General features: G+C 34.7%; 4 protein-coding genes and 1 long non-coding RNA gene across 9 annotated transcripts; 3 read left to right on the top strand and 2 right to left on the bottom strand.

Moving 5' to 3' along the window:
- Nucleotides 1-445: 445 nt before the first annotated feature.
- LOC123203266 (serine/threonine-protein kinase PEPKR2-like) lies at nt 446-3,669 on the bottom strand. Of its 3 annotated transcripts, none has more exons than XM_044619568.1 (4): nt 3,410-3,669; nt 2,323-3,287; nt 1,367-1,663; nt 446-1,077 (listed from the first exon to the last, which is right to left on the bottom strand). In XM_044619568.1, the coding sequence occupies exons 2-4, from the start codon at nt 3,083-3,085 to the stop codon at nt 716-718; spliced, it is 1,422 nt and encodes a 473-aa protein (XP_044475503.1). In that variant the 5' UTR covers nt 3,086-3,287; nt 3,410-3,669; the 3' UTR covers nt 446-715. The 3 variants fall into 3 exon arrangements, with proteins under 3 accessions (XP_044475503.1, XP_044475501.1, XP_044475502.1); XM_044619566.1 differs by having other exon boundaries at nt 2,323-3,201; nt 3,410-3,668; XM_044619567.1 differs by having other exon boundaries at nt 2,323-3,669.
- Nucleotides 3,670-5,184: 1,515 nt separating this feature from the next.
- On the top strand, nt 5,185-6,178 carry LOC123202760 (glutathione transferase GST 23-like). The gene is made up of 2 exons (XM_044618873.1): nt 5,185-5,576; nt 5,656-6,178. The coding sequence occupies exons 1-2, from the start codon at nt 5,262-5,264 to the stop codon at nt 6,007-6,009; spliced, it is 669 nt and encodes a 222-aa protein (XP_044474808.1). The 5' UTR covers nt 5,185-5,261; the 3' UTR covers nt 6,010-6,178.
- Nucleotides 6,179-8,972: 2,794 nt separating this feature from the next.
- LOC123202759 (glutathione transferase GST 23-like) lies at nt 8,973-10,004 on the top strand. Its single transcript, XM_044618872.1, has 2 exons — nt 8,973-9,496; nt 9,576-10,004. The coding sequence occupies exons 1-2, from the start codon at nt 9,182-9,184 to the stop codon at nt 9,927-9,929; spliced, it is 669 nt and encodes a 222-aa protein (XP_044474807.1). The 5' UTR covers nt 8,973-9,181; the 3' UTR covers nt 9,930-10,004.
- Nucleotides 10,005-10,157: 153 nt separating this feature from the next.
- LOC123202761 lies at nt 10,158-11,930 on the bottom strand. The gene is made up of 3 exons (XR_006499054.1): nt 11,823-11,930; nt 11,563-11,746; nt 10,158-11,207 (listed from the first exon to the last, which is right to left on the bottom strand). It is a non-coding gene; the product is annotated as an uncharacterized LOC123202761 (long non-coding RNA).
- Nucleotides 11,931-11,993: 63 nt separating this feature from the next.
- On the top strand, nt 11,994-23,243 carry LOC123202757 (chaperone protein dnaJ 1, mitochondrial-like). 3 transcript variants are annotated; one of them, XM_044618867.1, is made up of 19 exons: nt 11,994-12,090; nt 12,355-12,460; nt 12,641-12,730; nt 12,816-12,907; nt 13,405-13,488; nt 13,709-13,747; nt 13,960-14,196; nt 14,292-14,333; nt 14,434-14,521; nt 14,684-14,748; nt 14,902-14,964; nt 15,055-15,127; nt 15,626-15,717; nt 15,939-16,010; nt 20,838-20,894; nt 21,057-21,105; nt 21,179-21,248; nt 22,166-22,255; nt 22,755-23,243. In XM_044618867.1, the coding sequence occupies exons 2-19, from the start codon at nt 12,379-12,381 to the stop codon at nt 22,852-22,854; spliced, it is 1,485 nt and encodes a 494-aa protein (XP_044474802.1). In that variant the 5' UTR covers nt 11,994-12,090; nt 12,355-12,378; the 3' UTR covers nt 22,855-23,243. The 3 variants fall into 3 exon arrangements, with proteins under 3 accessions (XP_044474802.1, XP_044474801.1, XP_044474806.1); XM_044618866.1 differs by lacking the exon at nt 11,994-12,090 and adding an exon at nt 12,115-12,267; XM_044618871.1 differs by lacking the exons at nt 11,994-12,090; nt 22,755-23,243 and adding an exon at nt 12,115-12,267 and having other exon boundaries at nt 22,166-22,259.
- The last annotated feature ends 46 nt before the right edge of the window (nt 23,244-23,289 follow it).

The raw sequence follows: 23,289 nt of genomic DNA, 5'->3' as shown, positions 1-23,289 counted from the left end.
TAGAGGAATAAAATTGAAGGTATCTAGACCTTCAAATCTGAAATTGACCTCGAGATTGGGAAATTTAAAAATCAAGTAAACTAATTAAATAAAAGGCGTCCAATGGCAGATGCAAACGTTGCATATGGAGCCTCAGATGATCTTGGCCCTTTCCTGCTGGCTTAACATGAATGTACCGGTACTGCAAGAATGAACAAAAAACTATGTTCCAAACATAGGTCTACAATGCTGATGAACCGAAAACTATATTCTAAACAAACGTCTACAATGCTGAAGCCCACGGAAATTAACTTGAATGAACTGCTATATCCCAGGTTTTGGTATCTCAGATGTTTCAAAGCTAGAATGCTTCTTAAGAACAACTGTTTTAGCAGTTTTTCAACCAATAATGAACAAAATCATTTTAAAAAAAATTAGCAAACGCTATATTTGCATAGGCTGAAAATGAAGGCAAGGCAGAATCATCATTATCAAACACTATATTTACATCTTCTGTACACGAATTCCCTGTCAAGGCTAGAGCAATTATTAGGAGAACTTAGCAACTATGCAAGTATTGATCAAATACATTGTGGAGAAATAACAACACGGTTACCAGATATTGCAAAGCTGGCATTTAACCTTAGCTTGCCAGTGATATTTGTAGCAGGACATGTTAACTTTAAACCCCAGCTCCAAAAACAGTGGAGAACATGATGTCAGTTTGTCAGCAGGATCAAAATGCTCTACAGAGATTGTTAGCTGTCATGTTAGATGAACACTGCTGCTCTATTGGGCCAGTAGGGCCACAAAGTCTACTCCTCTTGGGCTCTGATATCCTCACATTAGAAATGGCCTCTGCAAGCACATCTACCAAGTCACATTCATCTTGTTCATCTGACTTCAAGCTCCAACTTTCAGATGATGAATGAAGGTATGAATTCTCACCATGCAGTTCATACCTCTTGGATCTAGCCAATTCTTGCCCAGAAAAGATGGTCAATGGATGGGAAGATACTCCTACCTGGTTCTTCAGTTTTGACTTGATGGTTAATGTCCTTAATGTGCGCTCTGTGTAGAACAATATCCATGGGTGCCCTGAAAATACATTATTCGTCAATAAAGTGATAAAAACTAAACTTGCTGAGATGACTAAAATTCAGAATAGCTTTACTAGAGCTAACAATAAATTATAACAAATGGAAACATATTCTTTTAAATGATAACGAAATTACAAAGTGAAACACTTAATGATAACTCAGAATAAAGTTTTATAACAAAAAATTTCAACAATTCCCACAAAAGCTACAAGAATGCAAATGAAAATGAAGGAGAAAAATGCAAATGACTATCAATTATTTTAACAGGTGCAACATCAGAAGCTTACTTAGAACTTCATCAGCTGTTATCCTTGATGAAACATCCCTAGTCAGCATTCTTGCCATCAGATCCCTCGCAGGTTTAGATATTTTCTCCCATATTCCTGAGTGGAAATCTAGCTTTACATTCTTGATTGCCTCAAAAACTGCTTCCAAGGAATCTCCTTTAAATGGAAGAACAGAAACCAAGAGGGCATGTAGAAGGACACCAGCACTCCATATATCAACCTTCTCGGAGTAATTGCCAGACAGAACTTCAGGAGCAACATAAGCCGGACTTCCAGCCAAACCAGACAAAGTCTGACCTGGAAAAGCAATAAAAAGGTACTTTCATAAGAATCCAATATGGTTTTTGCATGAAATAAATGATCTAATTACACAAGAGTCATAAAACTTATAATTCAAGAACAGAATACCAACATTCCAAATTTAGGTTCAGTTACACAGCTCCACATTTCTCATCAACAGTGGACTAATTGGAAGTAGGTGATAAGAAAAACTGAAAAGACAATGAAGGTTTCTAAAAGAAAATTATAATCCAATACCAGATGAGTTAAGAATAACTAAGTCATATTCAAGCAAATCCTTTTTCTTTTTCACATGATCACATAATTCTTACATCCAGAAATTATGCCAAATATTCCCTAGCATATTCTAAGAAAGCTATAAAGCACTAAACTTCTTGTTCAATGCTACCTCTCCTCTCCTCCTTTTATGTATATGCATTGGCAGTTTAGTGCCAATCTGAAAGTCCTGACACTCCCCATATATATAAATTTGACTCTGTTTCCTAAAAGTTTAAAAGAAGAAATTACAGACAAAGAAATGCACAAAAGTATCCAGAACAAAAATTTTGAACTCTTTTAAAGTAAGAACTTTAAAAGATACTACAGACAAAGAAATGCATTAAAAAATGCCAGTACAAAAATTTTGAATTTTTTTAAGGTAGGTGCTGATTATGTACCATTTGCAATTCTCATGGCCAAGCCAAAATCTGCAAGCTTTATTTTCCCTGAGTTGGAGAGAAGAATATTTTCTGGCTTTATATCTCTGTGCACAACTCCCATATCATGACAATACTTAATAACCAACATTACATCCTTGAATATATTAGCAGCATGTTGTTCTGAATACTGAACCTCCGACATCCGATCAATCAACCGCCCCCCAGAGCAGAACTCCATTACAAGATGAAAAAGCTCTGCTTCCTCATAGACTGCATGCAATGTAACAACCCCAGGATGACCTGACAAGTGCTGCATTATCTCCACCTCTCTGTGAACTGTCTCCTCTCCCTTACGCAGGATCTTACATGCAAACTCTGCACCGCTAACCCTAGAATTCACCAACCAGACAGACCCGAATTTCCCTTGCCCAATTACATCAACCTTAGTATAGTCATCTTCAACCTTATTCTTCCTACCCATCTGAGTGTTCACATCTATGCACCCTATCTTCCTCTTAAGTCCTCGTCCTGGGAGAACCAAAGACGAAGAGGCACCACAAGGTGGGGCAGTAGCAATACCTGCAAGCCTACTTTTAAATGAGCCAAGAGGTTTGGGGTTTGCATCTTCTTTGCACCTTTTTCTTAACCTACTGTAATCTTCTAAAGAATAGTGAGACCTAATATTTGATGATTCCAGTGAATCTCGATTTGATCCCGATTCTTCTTTGCCAGGCTTACTTTTACAAGCCTCAGTTTCGCTTCCTTTTCTCTTCTTCCTCATGAGACCAAATAAAATGATAAAATTCTATCTAACAAAATGCCTAATTTACATTACAATCTCCTAGAGTGATCATAATATCCCATTATGTTTCTGCAATCCACTTAAGAGTTTTGATCCTGTAACAAAGGTTTAACGATCTATCAATTCATTAAGTATCATCTGCTTAGAGTCTGAATAAACACATGATAATTACGGTTCTAATCTGCGAGATATACAAAATATAACTTTTAACCCCCCAGATCAAACAGTTTATCAGTTTCTACTCGAAGATCAATTCATTAGATAATTGAAAATAAGAAACACAGATTAGGGCAAATAACGCACCTTAAATCTGAAACAATGTTCTTCATGGTTTAACAAATTCAGCAACAAAAAAGCGAAATCAAACTTATTCACTAACGATCAATGACAATCAAAAGCGGATCCGAAACCCAAAATCCAGAGGATCGAATCCGACTAGAAACCCTAGAAATCTCCGATCATAACATTTGGGGCAAAATTATATCTTTTTACATACCAAAACAACTTTATTTTATAACGAACAGAAACAAAGAGTCTTGGGGTTTTAGTTTAGTTTTTTTTATTTTGTCATTTGACTCACGTGTCCACGTTATAAATGCTCGGATTTGCAAATACGGGTCAGACCCGAATAATCGTGTGCAAAAACAGCACCGTTGAAGCTACCGCGGAGTTTGAGTCTAAGTCGTCTGATTTTTCAGTCAGGAGACCAATGGGAATTGAGTTTCAGAGTGCGCGCAATGAACCATGTGATGTGATTGATTTTGATGGTAGAGTGAGGGTGTGCACGTGGCAAGGAGGCTGTACAGTTACAGTTGTGTGTCGTAGTGCGTGTTTGATGTTTCATTCATTTTGAACCGTCTGATAATTCAGTTTTAAGCAATCAGGAAGTATTCATTCAGAAATCATTATTAGAATGTTTTGCATATTTAAAAGAATGATTTATCCTCAGCATTAAAAAGCTCATTTAAAAGATAATTGGATTTCTGATATCAAATTAATTTAAATGCATTCTCATTATGAATATATAAATATATATACGATGTGTTATCATATAATTGAATATTATTTTATTATTAATTTAAAATTATCTAATTATTTGATAATACATATCATATATGTACTTATTTATATACTCAAAATAGGTGTATAATTATATTTTTTATATTTAATCTTCAATCCGCTCTTTTCTCAAATAAGGGAGAGATTTTTTAATAGAAAACAGAAACAGGCACTAGAACAAGGATAATTAAGATCTTGTTATTGGGAGCGTGAAAAAATATATTATTGATTCATTTTTTCTCCAATTTGTCCCATCTTTAGTTTATCTTTTCCCTTACATATCCCTTAATTTTAAATATTTAATTATTATAAATATATTTTAATATTTTATTAACATAGATGAGAATGAGAAAGGAGATGAAAATTTTTTCATGGGAATGGAAAGGTGAAAGGAAGGGAAATTTTTTTTGTAAGGAGGGGACGGAGGATTTCTCATTATTCCTATATCAGAGATGATTGTATGTAGAAAAATATATAGATCCAAAACATAAATCAAATTGAAATTTTTTAATTTAATTCAGTTTAGTATGAAACACAAAATAATTTAATTTGAAAACTTAGGTCAAGAAATTTAATGTACCTATGCATATAAAATGGATTTTAATTTTAGCTTATATCGGAGTGAGTTCAAATAACGTGTATGTCAGCCAGCACCATTTTGATCCTTGTTAATTACTATTTTATAGTTAATAAAGCGTCAAGTGAAATTTGTAAGATAAGAAAACCAGAGAATGAAAGCGTAAAATCATATAGGTATAAATTTATATATAACTAATTACTTGTCTTTTTCTTATTTCTTTCAAAATCACTTAATTTGATGTTACTGTAGAATTTATTCGTAAACATAATTTTTCACAAAATGAAAAGAAAACACGGATTGAAGGGAATCCTGGAACATGATTAGCCATTGGCTGTAAGATTGCCAGTCGCTTTCCTATCCTTACAACGGGATCAACTTGTGCCTTCAAGTCAATTTAGGCGGCCCTGATGTAGATATATATGGGTTGATGATTGATCATTCAAATTATCGTGTAAGACCGTTCAGCAATTATATAAGAAATCTGCCATCTATTACAATCAGACATCCAGCTTGGTGATGGCCGAAGAAGGCGTGCAGTTGCTTGGGTATTGGGCAAGTCCTTTTGCTCTGAGAGTTAAATGGGCTCTGAAACTGAAGGGCATCCAGTTCGTGTATGTTGAAGAGGATCTTCCAAACAAGAGTCCCTTGCTGCTGCGATACAACCCAGTTTATAAAAAAGTTCCTGTTCTTGTACACAATGGTAGATCAGTAGCAGAATCACTCCTCATTATTGAATATATTGATGAAACGTGGAAACAGAATCCACTCCTCCCAGAAGATTCATACGAAAGAGCTCAGGCACACTTCTGGGCAAAATTCTTCGACGAAAAGGTAAAAAGAAGAAGCTACTTCAACAATCTGTCTAATTCAAACACCACCTATACATTGATATCTTTTTTCTTTTATTCAGTGTGTATCTGAAATTATGGGCGCATTTATCTTAAAAGGAGAGGAACAAGCGAAGGCTGCAAAAGCTAGGGAGTACCTGAAGACCCTGGAAAGGGGTCTTGAGGGGAGGCCATTTTTTGGAGGTGAAACAATAGGCTTCTTGGACATTGCTGTTGGCTGGGTTGGTATCTGGGGTCGAGTTGTTGAGGAAATTGTAGGCGTGAACCTGATTGATGCAGAGACTATGCCTTTGCTAACTGCTTGGTTGAACAAGTTTCTCGAAGTTCCCATTATCAAAGAGTGCATACCATCTTGGGATGAATTGCTTGAGCACAACAAAGGCTTCCACAAGATTTTGACAGCTGCATCAACCTGAAGCGCCTACAAACACTTGTGAAATGGTTTGTAATGATTTTTAAATCATATATAGTGCATATGATTTGTAATTTCACTTAAGGAATATATATATGTATTAATAGATGCAGTGTCATCATTTTATGGATTTCAAAAACAGATTTCTGAGCACTAAGGTGCATTCTCAGTAATGATTTATACAATGGTAAACTTGCAAGGCAAAATTGATAGATGACGCTGATGTAATGGTTTGAATCTACAAAAGTCCCATGCTTCTCAAAGTACTCAGCAATGACCAATAAACTACCATGTGATGGCCTCTAATTACAATATTTCAACAAAGAAAACTCTTTCTTAATGGCATCTATAGCTTTGATCACATTCCCGCTGCTCACCCATCCCTCCATGAGAATTTCCCATGTCTCATGATTTGAGAAGCCGCCTCTCTCTAATGTTTGGAGATGTAACAGTTCAGTTTCTTCCACCAGTCCATTCCACGTTTAGGCACCAAAAAGAACATCAGAAGCTCTAATGTCATATTGTCTACAGTTGGACTCCCATTCCATAAAGATCCTCTTTTCTTGGCTACCAAAAAATCACTAAGCTCCACTAAACATGATAATATACAGATGAAACTGGCACATGTGATTGTCCCATTCTTAATTTTACTAGCATCCCAGGACGAACTCCCTTCTTATCACTCAAAGAGGTATAGAGCGTGACAAGGAAAAGATACCAGAGGCAATTAGAGGCAGACAGCTTCTTCTCTGCAAGTTTAAGTGGCACAAGGCTTGATTAACAAGTCCTGCTTTTATGCAAGCATTGGCTAGAGTGGATAGGGAGCTCCATGCCAGTTCAACATTTCTACAGAAGAGGTCCCAGCAATCTCAGCACAAGCATACATCCAAAGGTTGTAGGAAAGAAAGGTTCTGGTATCTTGTTTTGCTTCGATTGCAGAATAACAGGGGCACTTTATTATATATGAAGTAGCTAAATGGTTGATGGGTCACAATCATCCCCGAGCCACCCAGTTTCACCATGAAAGCCTCAGCTTTGTTGTCGGCCCTTTCTTCTCCATAACCACAAAGAAGAGGGCGACAGGCAGATTTCCGTGCAGCACTGTTGAGTATGCTTGCTAAATACTCTTCTTCCTCCACTGTGAACTTTGATGATTAGTTCCAACCTGATGGCATAATCAGTAGCTGACATCCGGATATTGTTTTGAGTTTCCACCCATGTCAAAATTTGTATACTAACAGAAACATGAGAATGTATTTGAAAGAACTTTCTTTTTTTTTTTTTTTGATGATACAATTGTAATGAATAATGCCCCAAAATCATACCCCTAATGAAACCAGGTTGAACGACTGCAGAATCTAAAATAAAAAGGTTCTTTCCGCAGTATGCCGATAATTAATAACAGAACAGTTGAGGCTTTCGAGAAATTGTTCATGCCAATTAAAAATGCGCTTAAAGATTAAGAAAACATATCTAAAGAAACTATTTGTTTTTAATTGCTTTTGCAATAAGCTGTTAAACAGAGAACTCGCAAGCACGTTTCGCAAAAGCACTTGGCGGCAACATCAATCAAATATTCCTAAAATAAAATAATAATGGCACCAGCACAATAAAAAAACTTTAGGCAGGAATACAAAACCTCGAGTGCGTTCTTGTATTTCGATTCGAGAGCTGCCAAAAGATGATTCGGAGCTCTGAAACGGTACCATGTGGCCCGAGTCTGCGCAGAATTGAATCACCGTCGTTGCACGGGGCCGGGGCAATTTCAAACGGAAAATGTTACTTCCAAGTTAGCTTCCTGAGATTCATTCATTTTGAACCGTCTGATAATTCAGTTTTAAGCAATCATGAAGTATTCATTCATAAATTATTATTAGAATGTTTCTCATATTTAATCATTGAGATGTAGATGCTAAAGAATGATTTATCCTCAGCATCAAAAAACTCATTTAAAAGATCATTGGATTTCTGATATCAAATTAATTTGAATGTGTACTCTTTTTAATATACCAATACATATATATATATATATATATATATGACTTGTCATCATATGATTAGATATTATTTTATTATTAATTTAAAATTATTTAATAATTTAATAATACAAATTATATATATATATATTTATTTATTTGTATATTCAAAATATATATATAATTATACTTTTTATATCTAATTTTCAGTCCACTCTTTTCTCAAATAAGGGAGAGATTTCTTAATAGAAAACAAAAACAGACATTGGAATGGGGATGATTAAGATTTTGCTATTAGGAACGTGAATAAATATATTATCGATTCATTCTTTCTCCAAACTGTCCCATCTTCGGTTTACCTTCTCCTTTACATATTTTCTAATATTAAATATTGAATTACTATTAAAAGTTTTAAATTATTATAAGTATATTCTAATATTTTATAAATATTTTATTATTTTATTAACGAGAATAAGAAAGAGAAGGAGATGAGAATTTTTCATGAGAATGGGGAGGTGAAGAGAAAGAAAATTTTTCATTATTTCTGTATTAGGGATGATTGTATGTAGAAAAATTTATATATCTAGGATATAAATTAAATTGAAAATTTTTAATTTAATTCGGTTTAGTTAGAAACACAAAATAATTTAATTCGAAAATTTAGGTCAAGAAATTTAATATACCTATGCATATAAAATGGATTTCAATTTTACTTTACATCGGAGTGAGCTCAAATAACGTGTATGTCAGCCAGCACCATTTTGATCATTGTTAATTACTATTTTATAATTAATAAAGCGTCCAGTGAAATTTGTAAGATGAGAAAAACCAGAGAATGAAAGAGTAAAATTATAGACATATATTTATATATAATTATTTACTTTTTTTTTTTAAATTTTAAAATCACTTAATTCGATACCACTTGGACATACCACTTATACAATTTATTTGTTGACATAATTTTACTCAGAATGAAAAGAAAACATGGATTGAAAGGAATCCCGGAACATGATTAGCTGTTGGCTGTAAGATTGCCAGTCGCTTCCTTATCCTTACAACGGGATCAATTTGTGCCTTCAAGTCAATTTAGACGGCCCTGATGTAGATATATATGGGTTGACATTCATATTATCGTGTAAGACCATTCATCAATTATATAAGAAATCTGCCATCTATTACAATCAGACATCCAGCTTGGTGATGGCCGAAGAAGGCGTGCAGTTGTTTGGGAATTGGGCAAGTCCTGCTGCTCTAAGAGTTAAATGGGCTCTGAAACTGAAGGGCATCCAGTTCGAGTATGTTGAAGAGAATCTTTCAAACAAGAGTCCCCTGCTGCTGCGATACAACCCAGTTTATAAAAAAGTTCCTGTTCTTGTACACAACGGTAGATCATTAGCAGAATCACTCCTCATTATTGAATATATTGATGAAACATGGAAACAGAATCCACTCCTCCCAGAAGATACATATGAAAGAGCTCAGGCACGCTTCTGGGCAAAATTCTTCGAGGAGAAGGTAAAAAGAAGAAGCTACTTCAATAATCTGTCTAATTCAAACTCCACCACTACATTGATATCTTTTTCCTTTTCTTCAGTGTGTATCTGAAATTATGGGCGCATTTACCTTAAAAGGAGAGGAACAAGCGAAGGCTGCAAAAGCTAGGGAGTACCTGAAGACCCTGGAAAAGGGTCTTGAGGGGAGGCCATTTTTTGCAGGTGAAACAATAGGCTTCTTGGACATTGCTGTTGGCTGGGTTGGTATCTGGGGTCGAGTTGTTGAGGAAATTGTAGGTGTGAATCTGATTGACGCAGAGACCATGCCTTTGTTAACTGCTTGGTTGAACAAGTTTCTCGAAGTTCCCATAATCAAAGAGTGCATACCATCTTGGGATGAATTGCTTGAGCACAACAAAGGCTTCCACAAGATTTTGACAGCTGCATCAACCTGAAGCGCCCACAAACATTTGTGAAATGGTTTGTAATGATTTTTAAATCATATATAGTGCATATGATTTGTAATTTCACTTAAAGACTCTATATATATATATATTAATAGATGCAGTGTCATCATTTTATGGATTTCAAAAACAGATTTCTGAGCACTAAGGTGCATTCTCAGTAATGATTTATACAATGGTAAACTAGCAAGGCAAAATTGATAGATGACACTGATGTAATGGTTTGAATCTTCAAAATTCCCATGCTTCTCAAAGTACTCAGCAATGGCCAATAAACTACCATGTGATGGCCTCTAATTACAATGTTTCAACAAAGAAAACTCTTTCTTAATGGCATCTATAGCTTTGATCACATTCCCGCTGCTCACCCATCCCTTCATGAGAATTTCCCAGGTCTCATGATTTGAGAAGCCGCCTCTCTCTAATGTTTGGAGATGTAACAGTTCAGTTTCTTTCACCAGTCCATTTCACGTTTAGGCACCAAAAAGAACATCAGAAGCTCTAATGTCATATTTTCTACGGTTGGACTCCCATTCCATTAAGATCCTCTTTTCTTGGCTACCAAAAAATCACCAAGCTCTACTAAACATGATAATATACAGATGAAACTGGCACATGTGATTGTCCCATTCATAATTTTACTAGCATCCCAAGACGAACTCCCTTCTTATCACTCAAAGAGGTATAAAGCGTGACAAGGAAAAGATACCAGAGGCAATTAGAGGCAGACAGCTTCTTCTCTGCAAGTTTTAGTGGCACAGGGGCTTGATTAACAAGTCCTGCTTTTATGCAAGCATTGGCTAGAGTGGATAGGGAGGTCCATCCCAGTTCAACATTCCTACAGAAGAGGTCCCAGCAATCTCAGCACAAGCATACATCAAAAGGTTGTAGGAAAGAAAAGTTCTGGTATCTTGTTTTGCTTCGATTGCAGAATAACAAGGGGCACTTTGTTATATATGAAGTAACTAAATGGTTGATGGGTCACAATCATCCCCAAGCCACCCACTTCAACCATGAAAGCCTCAGCTTTGTCGACGGCCCTTTCTTCTACATAACTACAAAGAAGAGGGCGACCGGCAGATGTCCCTGCAGCACTGTTGGGTATGCTTGTTAAATACTCTTCTTCCGCCACTGTGAACTTTGATGATTAGTTCCAACCTGATGGCATAATCAGTAGCTGACATCCGGATATTGTTTTGAGTTTCCACCCATGTCAAAATTTGTATACTAACAGAAACATGAGAATGTATTTGAAAGAACTTTTTATTCCTACAATTTTAATGAATAATGCCCCAAAATCAAAGATATAACCGTAATGAAACCAGGTTGAACGACTGCAGAATCTAAAATAAAAAGGTCCTTTCCACAGTATGCCGATAATTAATAACAAAACAGTTGAGGCTTTCAAGAAATTGTTCATGCCAATAAAAAATGCGCTTAGAGATTAAGAAAACATATCTAAAGAAACTATTTGTTTTTAATTGCTTTTGCAATAAGCTGTTAAACAGAGAACTCGCAAGCACGTTTTGCAGAAGCAACTGGCAGCAACATCAATCAAATATTCTTAAAATAAAAAAATAATGGCACCACCACAATAAAAAAACTTTAGGCAGGAATACAAAACCTCCAGTGCGTTCTTGTGTTTCGAGAGCTGCCAATAGATGATTCGGAGCTCCGAAACGGTACCATGTGGCCCGAGTCTGCGCAGAATTGAATCACCGTAGTTGCGCCGGGCCGTGGAAATTTCAAACGGATAATGTTACTTCCAAGTTAGCTTCCCTGAGATTCTTTACAACTGAACCTTGTAGCTGCATCACAGTAACAACTGTACCATGAATATGAGAAGAGATTTAATTGAAGAAAGAGCATGAAACTTGTAATCACCGTTTTAGGTTCGCAAAAGGCAATCGAACCGCCATAGCAGCCGTTGAAGTACTCAGGTTTATTTTCCACTTCGTCTAACGAGGCATAGGAAACAAATGGAACCGTCCGATTAAGTACATTTGAAAAATATCGATGGCCCAGATTCAATTGACAGGTTAAGGTTTTGAGCAGCAAACGACAGCGTTTTACATGTAATATAAAGAACATTTGTTAAGCCACACATAAACCCCGAACCGGCGTTGCAAAAACCATTGTCCTTTACTTTTTGGTAAGCTTTTTTTTTTTGGTAAGTAACAACTGATGTTCTTACATTTCTTGGGCAACACGATTTTTTTTTCAATTAAAAAAAAGAAGAAACGTTTGAAACTACCGATTTTGCATAGCACACTGAGAGGAACAATACTCTATCAATTGAAAAATGGGAAGATTTAACTGGCTAGGGATGGTCAGTTCTTGAACCGAAAGTTATTGCCAATCATTTCGGTTTCTCTTTTTACTGTTTTTTTTTTTTTAATTTTCTATTACTCTGCAGTATGGACGGCGTTTACTGTCATCCATGGTTGTTGAATCGCCCATTAACCAGAATTTTTGGCTTGACAAACCTTCTGCATTGCGTCAGTCGTTATTCGGTGAAAGAGGTAAGTTCTATATCTTTTTTCTCTCTTGTTTATATCCAATTTTAAGTTTATAGATAGCATCATTTCTTGTCAGGTTTATCTAATATTATTTAGTTTTGTTCCTCTTCATCTTCTTTCGCTTTTTCTTTTTTATTCACCTTTCTTTTTCTTTTTCTTTTTTCCCTTTTTTGTTTGGATAAGCTTTGCATAGTTGTACCTTTGTTATTCAAAAACATGCTGATTTTGACACCGCGGGAATGTTATTGGCGAAGCGCTGTATTCATGCTACAGGTCTTTATTGTATTTCTTGACTCTTTTATGTGGAGCGCTCTATATTTGTTTTATTCTTATTATGTTAATTTAATTTATTTTTAAGGATCTTGTTACTCCAGTCAGCGAGGCTACTATGAAGTTCTTGGTGTTCCTGGAAATGCGAGCCAGGATGAGATAAAAAAGGCGTTTTATGCCGTGAGTATTTGAGGACTCAATATGCCTTTAGGTTATGGTATTTAATTTTTAATCAGGAGCATAGTAAACCCCTTTAATGTAAAATATCTTTTGATGGCTTCGTTCTTTCTTTTCTGCCATGTTGCATTCACCACTAGCCTTAATGGGGTCACTGGCTAAATTTTTTTCCTTTCTTTTTTGTTTGTTTATTTTTGTTTTCTTTGCTTATGAAATAGGTGGCTCTAGTGATTTGATGAAAACTATCTGCATTAGTTTTACTTTTAGGGATAGTTAAAGTCGTGGGATCCTTAATGAAACTTGAGAAGGTACACCAACATGCATCTAATTTACTCGCACAATGAATCTAGAGATATTTGAGGTTGACAGTGTTACCAGACATTGTGCCACCACTTATACCACCGGAAATCATGTGTGCACCTGGTTTAATGTGATCATTATCATCTACACAACCAATTATTATTCTGGTTATTGTCTAAGATTCTGGTGTCCATGTGCAGCTAGCCAAAAAGTATCATCCAGATGCAAATAAGAATAATCCTTCTGCAAAGAGGAAATTTCAAGAGATAAGAGATGCCTATGAGGTTTGCAGTTTTGGTTGGACTGTGAAATATTATTATCATTATTATTTTTGCTTTTCTGATGCGTTTTAGTCTGATAGTTGTACTTTCTTTCTCAATTAGCATCTTGATTGTTAACTTCCGTTCTTCATACTAAAAATTTAACTGATCTTGTTTTGGCATGGTCTAACATGCCGCAATTTTCTTTATGATGATGATTTTGCTCATACTGGTATATTTGCAGGTTCTGCGAGATTCTACAAAGAGGGCTCAGTATGACATGGTAACTACTCTTTTTCTTATCTCCCCCTCTCTCTTGCTTTTGATTTACTTAATGTATTCATGCTGAATTTGTGATTCTGTAGTCATCAGGTATTTTTGGTCTGTCTTTAATACTGTTCAGTGTTTTTACACTAGGTATTCTAACTTTTATGTGTTCACACTAAAAAGTTTTCAAACTAAATGAGTCATCCTTTTCATTGTTATGATGTGAAGGGTCGAAGTAGAGACTCAGAGAATGTAGAATATAATACTGGTGGTGCAGAGGGGTTTAAATATGCGCGAAGTACGTCCTGGAAGAATGTAGAATATAATACTGGTGGTGCAGATGGGTTTAAATATGCTCGAAGTAGATCCTGGGAGAATGTAGAATATAATACTGGTGGTGCAGAGGGGTTTAAATTTACTTATCATACTCGTTTCTCTGAATCTTTCAATAAAACATTCTCTGAGGTACTTGTCCTCTCCTGTTTTCATGTTATCATCATAATGCAGTCTATTGTCCTATCCTGTTAATATTGAATTTAGAAGTCAATGATGGTTTGCAGATTTTTGAAGATGAGACTGACCAATTTGAACCTGATATTCAGGTTAACCTTTTTGCTTTTGGTCACCAGAATTTGTATAAATCTGAGTCTTTACATTTCCAAGTTAAATATCTTTTTCCATGTTTTCCTTGGAATTCCATAGGTGGAGCTATTACTCTCTTTTTCTGAAGCTGCTAAAGGGTGTACAAAACATGTGTCTTTTGATGCATTTGTGCCCTGTGATTCTTGCTGTAAGTGAAGCTATAAAATATCTTGGAATCATACCATGCACAAGAAATCAGTAACAGAAAACATGAATTGCATATATTTGTCCTTTCATTCATTCTTTGAAGAATTTTTTTGTGTTTGACTATTGGTAATGTTTGTGTTTCTTCATTTTTTTATTTATTCAGATGGGCATGGCTACCCAATAGGTGCCAAAACAAGGGTCTGTCCCAGATGCAGGGGCATAAGAAGAGTAAGTGCTTTGAAGATTTATATTCATGATAAATAGTAGATAAATCCTTCGGAAAGGGTTCACTTAGTGAAGATATCATCTTTGCCTGTTGTTTGAGAATTTTACTGGTTATTCATATAAGTAATATTTCTGTTATTATCTACTTTTGAAAAGGTTATCATCCCGCTATTCACGTCAACATGCAGCACTTGTAAAGGAACGGGACAAATAATTAAGGTCTGGTGTGAATTTGATGGAATATTTTCTTCTATTTGTTCAATTTCTGTAACTGATGTTAGTAACTTTCTTTGTCTCCCTCTGTTCCAGGAATACTGTATCTCATGTAAAGGATCAGGAGTGGTTGATGGCATCAAGGACGTCAAAGTGACAATTCCAGCAGGTTAAGTCTTAATTCTCATTTTTGATAACACCATTAAGCTATATTGGGTTGTCGAAAATGTGGGTTTGGAAAGGTTGTGTAAAAGAAATTAAAATAGTTTAAAAGAGAAAGATGAGGTTGCAATGGGATTGGTTTGATTTAGATTTTTTTTTTCATATAACTTGCTTTATGATGATTGTCAAAGTTGTATCTTGTGTACGAAGATTGCATAGGTAATACAACAATATGATTTCTTTCGTTGAAGATTATAAAACTGCATGCTAAATACTTGCAGCATAAAACTTGAGAGTACTGGGTTGTATCGCTTCACAGTTAATTTAATGGTTTGTGAGATATGTGCCATTTTGATTTGCCTTATCAAACATTTAGTTAATTAGGACAGCAAATGAATTAAGCTGAGTTTAGCGTGTTACCATTTATTGACAAAAATGTATTTATGTTATGTTATATATTTTCACACATCTTTTTGATTCTTCCCCTTGTCTTTTTATACATTAGGGGTGAACTCTGGAGATAAAATATGCATTCCAAATGCGGGTAATGTTGCTGGACGAGGAAGCCAACCTGGGAACTTATACATAAAACTAAAGGCAACATTTTTTTACAATATCTTTCCTTGGCTTGGTTGGCTGTATTTATCATTTCATGTGGTCTACATCTGTATGTGAAAATTAGATTATGGAAATACTCGAACATGATTTAAGGTTGTCTTGCACATAAAAATGGTATATTGCTGATAGAACTGAAGGTAACTGTTTGTCGAGATGCTTATATTTCTTTACTTTCTAAATTTTTTTCCTTGTTAATTTAGGTAGCCAATGATCATGTCTTTACTAGAGATGGTGCAGATGTTTATGTGGACTTTAATATCAGCTTTACTCAAGTGAGCTCTAAATCCTCTGTAAAGTGTTTGTTGCACTTTTCTGGTTTACCTTCTGATTTGATTTATGCTTAAGGCCATGTTTAAGTTCTCTTCATTGCTTCATAATTAATTAACATCTTTATTTCTCTCTCACCCTCCTTATTTTCTAAATGGTAAATTATAGTTTATTTTTGATAAATTGCTTTTATCTTCTCATGCTGTTATTATAGCCTCTTACTTTTAGTGGAATTAAGTACCAGGTTATTTTCTTTTTGAAGTGAACTTCATCCAAATATGCAGGTCTATAGTTGTAACTACATTTGACATTGACACTGAAGCATTGGTAGTAAATTAGAATATGGAAATTTTGGGAAGGATTTTAGAAAGTGTATTTCTTCTTTAATAATTGATATTGCAGCATTAATATCATATATACAAATGACTGCATTGTTAGCCACTTTTGGATCATTTAGTGATAATTTGGATTTCTACTTATGCTATTGAAATCCCTTCACTCCCCTTAGGCCTATATTGCAAATTCTTGGTGATAAGGATTTAGACTTGAAATTGAAAGGATTCCTAATTTTAGTTGTTATCCTTGTTTATTTAGGAATCCTAATTTTAGTTGTCATCCTTATTTATTTAGGAATCTTAATTTTAGTTGTTATCTTTATTTATTTAGGATTCCTAATTTAATTATTATTAGAGTTTTTATTATTATTAAAATCCTATTGTTCTTAGGATTTTCCTACCATAAATAAGGGTGTTCTATATTAATTTTTCATCAAATGAATAAGATACAAGTTTTTTTTAAGAGAAAATTCTCTCTAATTTTCTCTCTTTTTTTGACATAAAAAATGTTGCCCCAACGCAATTGGCAATGAGATGTTCAAGAAGTCACCATGGAAGATTTGCAATATGAGATCGAACAATTTCAACATCTTTAACAATATGAGCAACAAGGAGATCATAACCATGAATTAGATGAAGAGCAAAATAATGGAGTCAGATAAAAAAAGGAGTTCACTCTATTCTATCATATCAAAAGTGATCCATTTGACCAAGAGGTTTAATTGCAAGTTTGTGCATATCGATCCAAAAGAAGAGACTAAAAATTAGGTGTGAAAGTTGATATCTTTGACTTTGAAGGAAGAATACTATCCAATGAATTCATTTAATAAATGCATATTGTAGTACGAATATTCAACTACAAGGAAATTCTTAAGCATTGTAAGGTCAAACTAATAGTCATCAAACTCAAGAAGAATGTTTCAATGTGGTGGGAGAACTTAAAATGCCAATGAGAGAAAGATCACAACATAGGAGAAGACGCATAAGGAATTGAAGCGAAAGTATCTGCTAGATCATTATTGTCTAGATGTTTTTATCAAAGTCTATAACATTCATCAGTGAGATATAATTGTTGAAGAATATGCTGCTGAATTTGAAAAAATTAATGATGAAGTATGATATCTTAGAGCCTGAAGAGTAGTCAATTGCAAGATTCCTTGGAGGACTAAGATTTGAGATTTTTAATGTTGTTTAACTTAATAATATTAGATTCTCTAAGATGTCATTTAGTTGTCATTGAAGGTGGAGAGATAACAACAAAACTCTAAGGCAGGTTTAAAAGTACAAACAGAGGCCCTATTTCTAACCAAAAGAGCACTTTGACACATTATAGTAAAGCAAACACCAATAAGATTGACCATAAGAGTGACAAGGGGAGTAGTTATTCCAAAACCAACTCCCTAAAGTGTCAAGGCTTCGTTAATATTGTTGTTGATTGTCCAAATTGAGGAGTAGTGTCTTTCATTGACGACGCTTCAAATGAAGAGTATGATAAGAGAGAAGACACAAAGACTACAAGTGATGATAGAGCCACCTTTGCAGACAATGGCAAGATGTTAGTGGTCTAGTGAGCTTTAAATGCCACCATAGTTGAAGGAAATTATTGAATCCGTCATAATATCTTCCACACGAGATTTACCTTGCATAGGAAAATTTGTGATGTTATTTTGACGACAGTAGTTATGGGAATATTGTATCTAGAACAATGGTTGATAAGTTTAAGCTTCCTATTAAAAAAAATCTAAATCCGTACTTGGTTACGAAAGTGTAATAATATGAGGGTCACTAGGTGCTGCCTAGTGGAAATTTCCATTGATAAAAAGTATCATGACAAGGTGTGGTGTGATGTTATTCCTATGGATGCTTATCATATGTTATTAGGTTGACCTTGACAATATAATTGTTAAGTCATTGATGATTAGGTCTGTCAATCAAGATTGCTAAACCGAACCTAGCTTGTTCAAGCCCAAGACTGTAAAAAAATTTCAAGCTCGGGCTTTAGGCCATTTAAAATTTTTTAGGCTTCAAGCTTGTTTCGGGCTTGCAAAAACATCCCTAAAATCTTCTAGAGGTTTGAAAACTTGACAAATTTACCTTTGCTCATAATGAATTTTTGGGCCCAATAAAAGAACCTTTATAGTAAAAGATTTTTCATTTTGATTCATGAACCTAATAAATAGGGGTTGAAAACAAATAAATTTTTTAATTATGTAGGGCCTATAATGAATATCAAAGTTTCAATAGTGATTGATAAAATGTTTATTAAAATACAATTACAATTGTTCTTGATGCATTTTTATGTTTTGAAAGCATTGTATTATTATAAATACAAATAAATATATATCTATATATACAAGGACACTATCCATCAAAATGATCTCATTCAATTCTGCAATCCAACTAGATTTGTCTAGGTTCGGCCCATCGTGTAGTTATTAAGTGCTAGAGCCGTCTTTAACCTGACAAATACACCCTCACAAGTTTGAAAACTTGACAAATACACCCTGCACTCAATGAATTTTTGGTTTTATCGAGCCTCGTGCTTGAACAACCTTTGTTTAATCCTTAGCCTGATAACTTAATAGACAAATTTTTTGTCTAGGCCTGTTTTGAGGCCTGAATTCTCTTTGGTCTGAAATTGAAGTTTTGGGGCCAAACAATCAGGCCTTAGGTTTGCTGACCCAATTGACAGGCCTATTCATGATGGGTGCAAGAATACATACTCCTTTGAGAATGATGGTGCAAAAATAGTATTGATGTCTTTCAAGAAGGATTCGTCATCAAGCATACAATGTTTTTTCCAAGACAATGTTTAGAAGAGCATTAGTAGAAGCTAAAGAGATTAAGAAACTACATGATCGAGTTAAAGACAAAAATTTTGAATCAAAATGTGTACTACAAAAGGCAAGCTAACAAATTTCGCAAGCTTGCTGCTTTCAAGAAAGGAGATTTAGTATGTATTCAATTAAGGAAAGAAATATTTCCTCAAGTTCTTATAAGAAGCTTAGTCCTAGAGTTGGTGGATTATTCAAGGTAGTTAAACATATTAATGAGAACGTTTATAAAGTTGAACTGTTCGGAGAGTGTAACATATCAGCTACATTTAATGTTATTGATTTGTCACCATATCATGCAAATGAAGATGTGTAAAGACTTGAGGATGGGTCTTCTCCAGTTAGGGTAGCTTGATAAGGATTTGGACTTGATAAAGATTTCTAATTTTCGTTGTTAACCTCATTTATTTAAGATTCCTAATATTAGTTGTTTTCCTCATCTATTCAGGATTCCTAATTTTATTTGTTATCCTCATTTATTTAGGATCCCTAATTTTATTTTTTATCCTCATTTATTTAAGATTCTTAATTTAATTATCATTCGAGTGTCATTATTGTCATAATCATATTGTGCTGAAGATGTCTCTGCTATAAATACGGTGCCCAGTATTAATCTTTCATCAATTGAATAAGATATAAGTTTTTCTTTGGAGAAAGTTTTCTCTCTTTTTCCTTGTGGTGGATTCTTAGGGATTAGAGTGTAGGTGTATCCTTACTAAGGTGGAGATTTGGTGGTTTATTTATCAAAGTTGTTCGTTCATAGTGGGGTTTGAAAACTTGTCAAAATTGGATTGAGCAGCCTAACCATGATCAGGTGTCGCTTGGGCCCTACAACATTGGAAAGATTCGGTTATGAACAAAACATTTTTGTTTTGCCTTTAGCTTAAACTTTAGGTGAGCAATACTTGTGTTAATACATTGCAAAAGAGCTCCTCATTATGAGACAGTATCTACTGCTGAGATAGGAGGTCATGTTCTTGACCTTCTCATGTTTAACAGTCTGGTGAAAGGATTTGAAATAGGGTTCCTGTAACTTGATATTTTCCCTGGCTATCATACCCATCTACCTTCTTCATTCCAAATTAGTTTTTCATCAACTGAATAAGATCAGTTTTTCTTTAGAGAAAGTTCTCTCTAATTTTCTCTCTTTTTCCTTGTGGTGGATTCTTAGGGATTAGAGTGTAGTTGTATCTTTGGAGTGTCCTACCAGTACCAAGGTAGTGACTCAGCCATTTCTCTATCAACATTGTTTGTTCGTTGTGGGGTTTTAAATCTCGTCAAGATTGGATCGAGCAGTCCAACCATGTTGCGGCATCACTTGGGTCCTTTGGCACTGGAAAGATGCATTTATATATGAAACATTTTGTTTTGCCTTTGGTTTAGACTTTAGGTGAACAATCCATGTTTTTATACCTTCCAAAAGTGCTCCTTGTGAGACAATATCTACTGCTGAGATAGGAGGTCACATTCTTGACCTTCTCATGTTTAACAATCTGGTGGAAGGATTTGAAAAAGGTTTCTTGTGAATAACTTGTCTTTTTTTCCAGGTGTCATACCCATTTACCTAGCTTCTTCATTCTGGATGAGTGTACTGAAACAATAATGTTTGCATTTTAAGTTGAATCAGTCTTGTAAACACATTCAAGTTTGAATTATCTTTCAGGCTATTCTTGGCGGAGAGGTTGATGTGCCTACTTTGTCAGGGAAGGTGCAAGTAAAAGTAATAGTTCTATTCTCATTTCTTTTATACACAACTGTAAACATAATATTACTTTGTATTTTAACTAAAGGGAGATTTTTTTTTTTTTTTTTTTTTTTTTGTATATGGAGTTGAATTTATATTATGCTAACTATTTTTTGTTTGCAATTATGGTGGTAGCAGATACCAAAGGGGGTTCAGCATGGGCAACAGTTGGTCTTAAGAGGGAAAGGTTTTGACTCTTATTTTGTCACGCTTAAGTTTCCCGTATCAGTTAAACTTGCTTAAACTATAAGTTCTTGCAGGACTACCAAAGCATGGTTTTCTTAGAGACCATGGAGATCAATATGTGCGCTTTCATGTTAACTTCCCTAAGTGAGCTTTCTTTTTAAACTCTTGTTACAAACTAAATATATCTATAAATGCAGTATTTTGATATTTAATTATTCACAATACTGCCCAAAGTGCTCACTTTACATGCATTTGTTGTAAAGAAAAGTGTGATGCTTGGAGTGATTGTCTTTGGAGATTCTTTTCTTTGGCCTTTTTTTCTGTAATGTTATATATATATATATATATATATATATATATATATATATATATATATATATATATATATATATGTATATTGGATGTACAAATATAATTATTTTTGCTGAACAGAATTGGGCTAACCAACAATTCCTTAGTTGTGGCTGGAACTTGAGATAGATAAAATTGAACTTAATGGTTCCTTGAGTATTTGATTACATTAAACAAGGGTGACCATATATGTTTTTTGCTGTTCTTGAACTTGGAATTCATTCTTGCATGTTCCATTAGTTGACTCTTCATTATTTTAAGGTTGCTTAGAAGTCATTTTTGTTGGTTGGGCTGTGAAAATGGAATTTTGTTTGCAAATATATATTTTAGATACTTTTGTCTTAGTCTAATGAAAGTGTATTCTGGCTCTTCTGTTGCAACCCTGTTTCCCTGGTTTTACTTTTGTGTGTTGTGCAAAGGAATAGCTACTAGATCTTTTACTCACGGTTTATTTGCAATGGGAAGATGTGGGGATTTTGAGGACTTGAACTTGTTATCTTGTGTATTAAATTGATGTATCAGTTTTAGAGATACTTGAACTGTGGAATCTAGCTGTTGTACATAATTTTGACAGTTTGTGTTAGTATAATTCAATTGTGAAATGAGATCTTTCACTGTGATCACTTGTAGAACTTTGGATTGCATTATGTGTGTTAAGCCAGAAGAAATGAGCTATATCTTCTGGAATTAATTTTTCCTTTTTTGGATAGAGCATTAAACAAACGCCAACGTGCTATATTGGAAGAATTTGCAAAAGAGGGAATTAATAGTGAGAACAGCACCTCCAGTGAAGGAAATTGGTAAGTGATTCATGTTTTCATGACATACTTCCTTATGTTATCTTATTACATGAAATTTCATCATAGGTTGGGTCTGTGCATATTTTAGTTGCATGTTTGATGTTTCCATCTCTTTGACATAAAATAGTACAGGAATATGTCTCCTGACTCTACTCTCCAGTGTTGGAGGAGAAAAGAATTTGAGATGGTATAGGCTGCATGCTTGTTTTTTTTTTTTCCCCTTTTGACTGGTTAATTAATCTACCAGTTCTTGAAAGCCACGCTGCATGTGTGTTGTCTGGCATCTTGATGATAGTTGTGTTGGCTTTCTTTCATATCTCAGAAATGTTCTTTCTCAACTAAAATCATATTGTTCGAACATTGATATTGAATGGATTATTAACTCTGAATTGTAGACAGTCAAATTACTGTTTGTGACGCTTGTTTTACTGTTTGTAACGAAGATCCTGAAATGGATAACAGACTTAATCAGCAGCTTATCTTCTGGTTGAACTTTCAGGTGGCGGCAAATTATCGAACGAGCATCAGGTGGAAAGTTCATGCTTGAGTTCTCTCTATTCCTGTTAATCCTCTTGTTCCTGAAAAAAATGATTGGCTGAGCAGAAATTCTAACATAACTTTGATGGAGAGATTTTTGGCAAGAATAATGAGACCGTTTTGAAGGATTTCAGCAAATACAATTCGACAGTTTAATAATACAATCAGTCAAGTACCTTTGTCATACCCCATTCATCGGCAGCAAGTCATTGCCTGTTCTCACTTTTTGGCTCCGCTATAGTTTCAGAATGCTGCGAAGAAATAAATTTTATTCTTTCCGAATAATACTATATGTACAAACAAAGCGTACAAAACATTTCGTAATAATTTTGATTTATTTGGTTGGGTTTTAATGCAAACCTTTTCAATATTTTCTTTGTTTTCTCGGTTAGAGATGAGCCTAAATCTGAACGGCCTCACTGATCCGGGGTAGTTTGGGATTTTCATGCTACCTGTGTTTTCTTTGACCAAAGACGAAGCTCGCCGCGTTCTCCGAA

The sequence above is a fragment of the Mangifera indica genome, chromosome 19, assembly GCF_011075055.1.
Source record: "Mangifera indica cultivar Alphonso chromosome 19, CATAS_Mindica_2.1, whole genome shotgun sequence".
Classification (NCBI taxonomy): Eukaryota; Viridiplantae; Streptophyta; class Magnoliopsida; order Sapindales; family Anacardiaceae; genus Mangifera; species Mangifera indica.
Note: the sequence above shows the minus strand (reverse complement) of the source record. Positions and strands in the feature narration are given on the sequence as shown.

Excerpts from the sequence above, each read along its gene's own strand:
- LOC123202757 (XM_044618866.1), top strand. The coding sequence starts at position 12,241 with ATGGGAAGATTTAACTGGCTAGGGATG. Across the intron at positions 12,268-12,354 it reads GATTTAACTGGCTAGGGATG|TATGGACGGCGTTTACTGTC; the intron begins GTCAGTTCTTGA and ends ATTACTCTGCAG. Across the intron at positions 21,106-21,178 it reads GTTGGTCTTAAGAGGGAAAG|GACTACCAAAGCATGGTTTT; the intron begins GTTTTGACTCTT and ends AAGTTCTTGCAG.
- LOC123203266 (XM_044619567.1), bottom strand. The coding sequence starts at position 3,085 with ATGAGGAAGAAGAGAAAAGGAAGCGAAACTGAGGCTTGTAAAAGTAAG. Across the intron at positions 1,664-2,322 it reads GGCCATGAGAATTGCAAATG|GTCAGACTTTGTCTGGTTTG; the intron begins GTACATAATCAG and ends TTGCTTTTCCAG. Across the intron at positions 1,078-1,366 it reads AACAGCTGATGAAGTTCTAA|GGCACCCATGGATATTGTTC; the intron begins GTAAGCTTCTGA and ends ATGTATTTTCAG.
- LOC123202759 (XM_044618872.1), top strand. The coding sequence starts at position 9,182 with ATGGCCGAAGAAGGCGTGCAGTTGTTTGGGAATTGGGCAAGTCCTGCT. Across the intron at positions 9,497-9,575 it reads CAAAATTCTTCGAGGAGAAG|TGTGTATCTGAAATTATGGG; the intron begins GTAAAAAGAAGA and ends CCTTTTCTTCAG.
- LOC123202760 (XM_044618873.1), top strand. The coding sequence starts at position 5,262 with ATGGCCGAAGAAGGCGTGCAGTTGCTTGGGTATTGGGCAAGTCCTTTT. Across the intron at positions 5,577-5,655 it reads CAAAATTCTTCGACGAAAAG|TGTGTATCTGAAATTATGGG; the intron begins GTAAAAAGAAGA and ends TCTTTTATTCAG.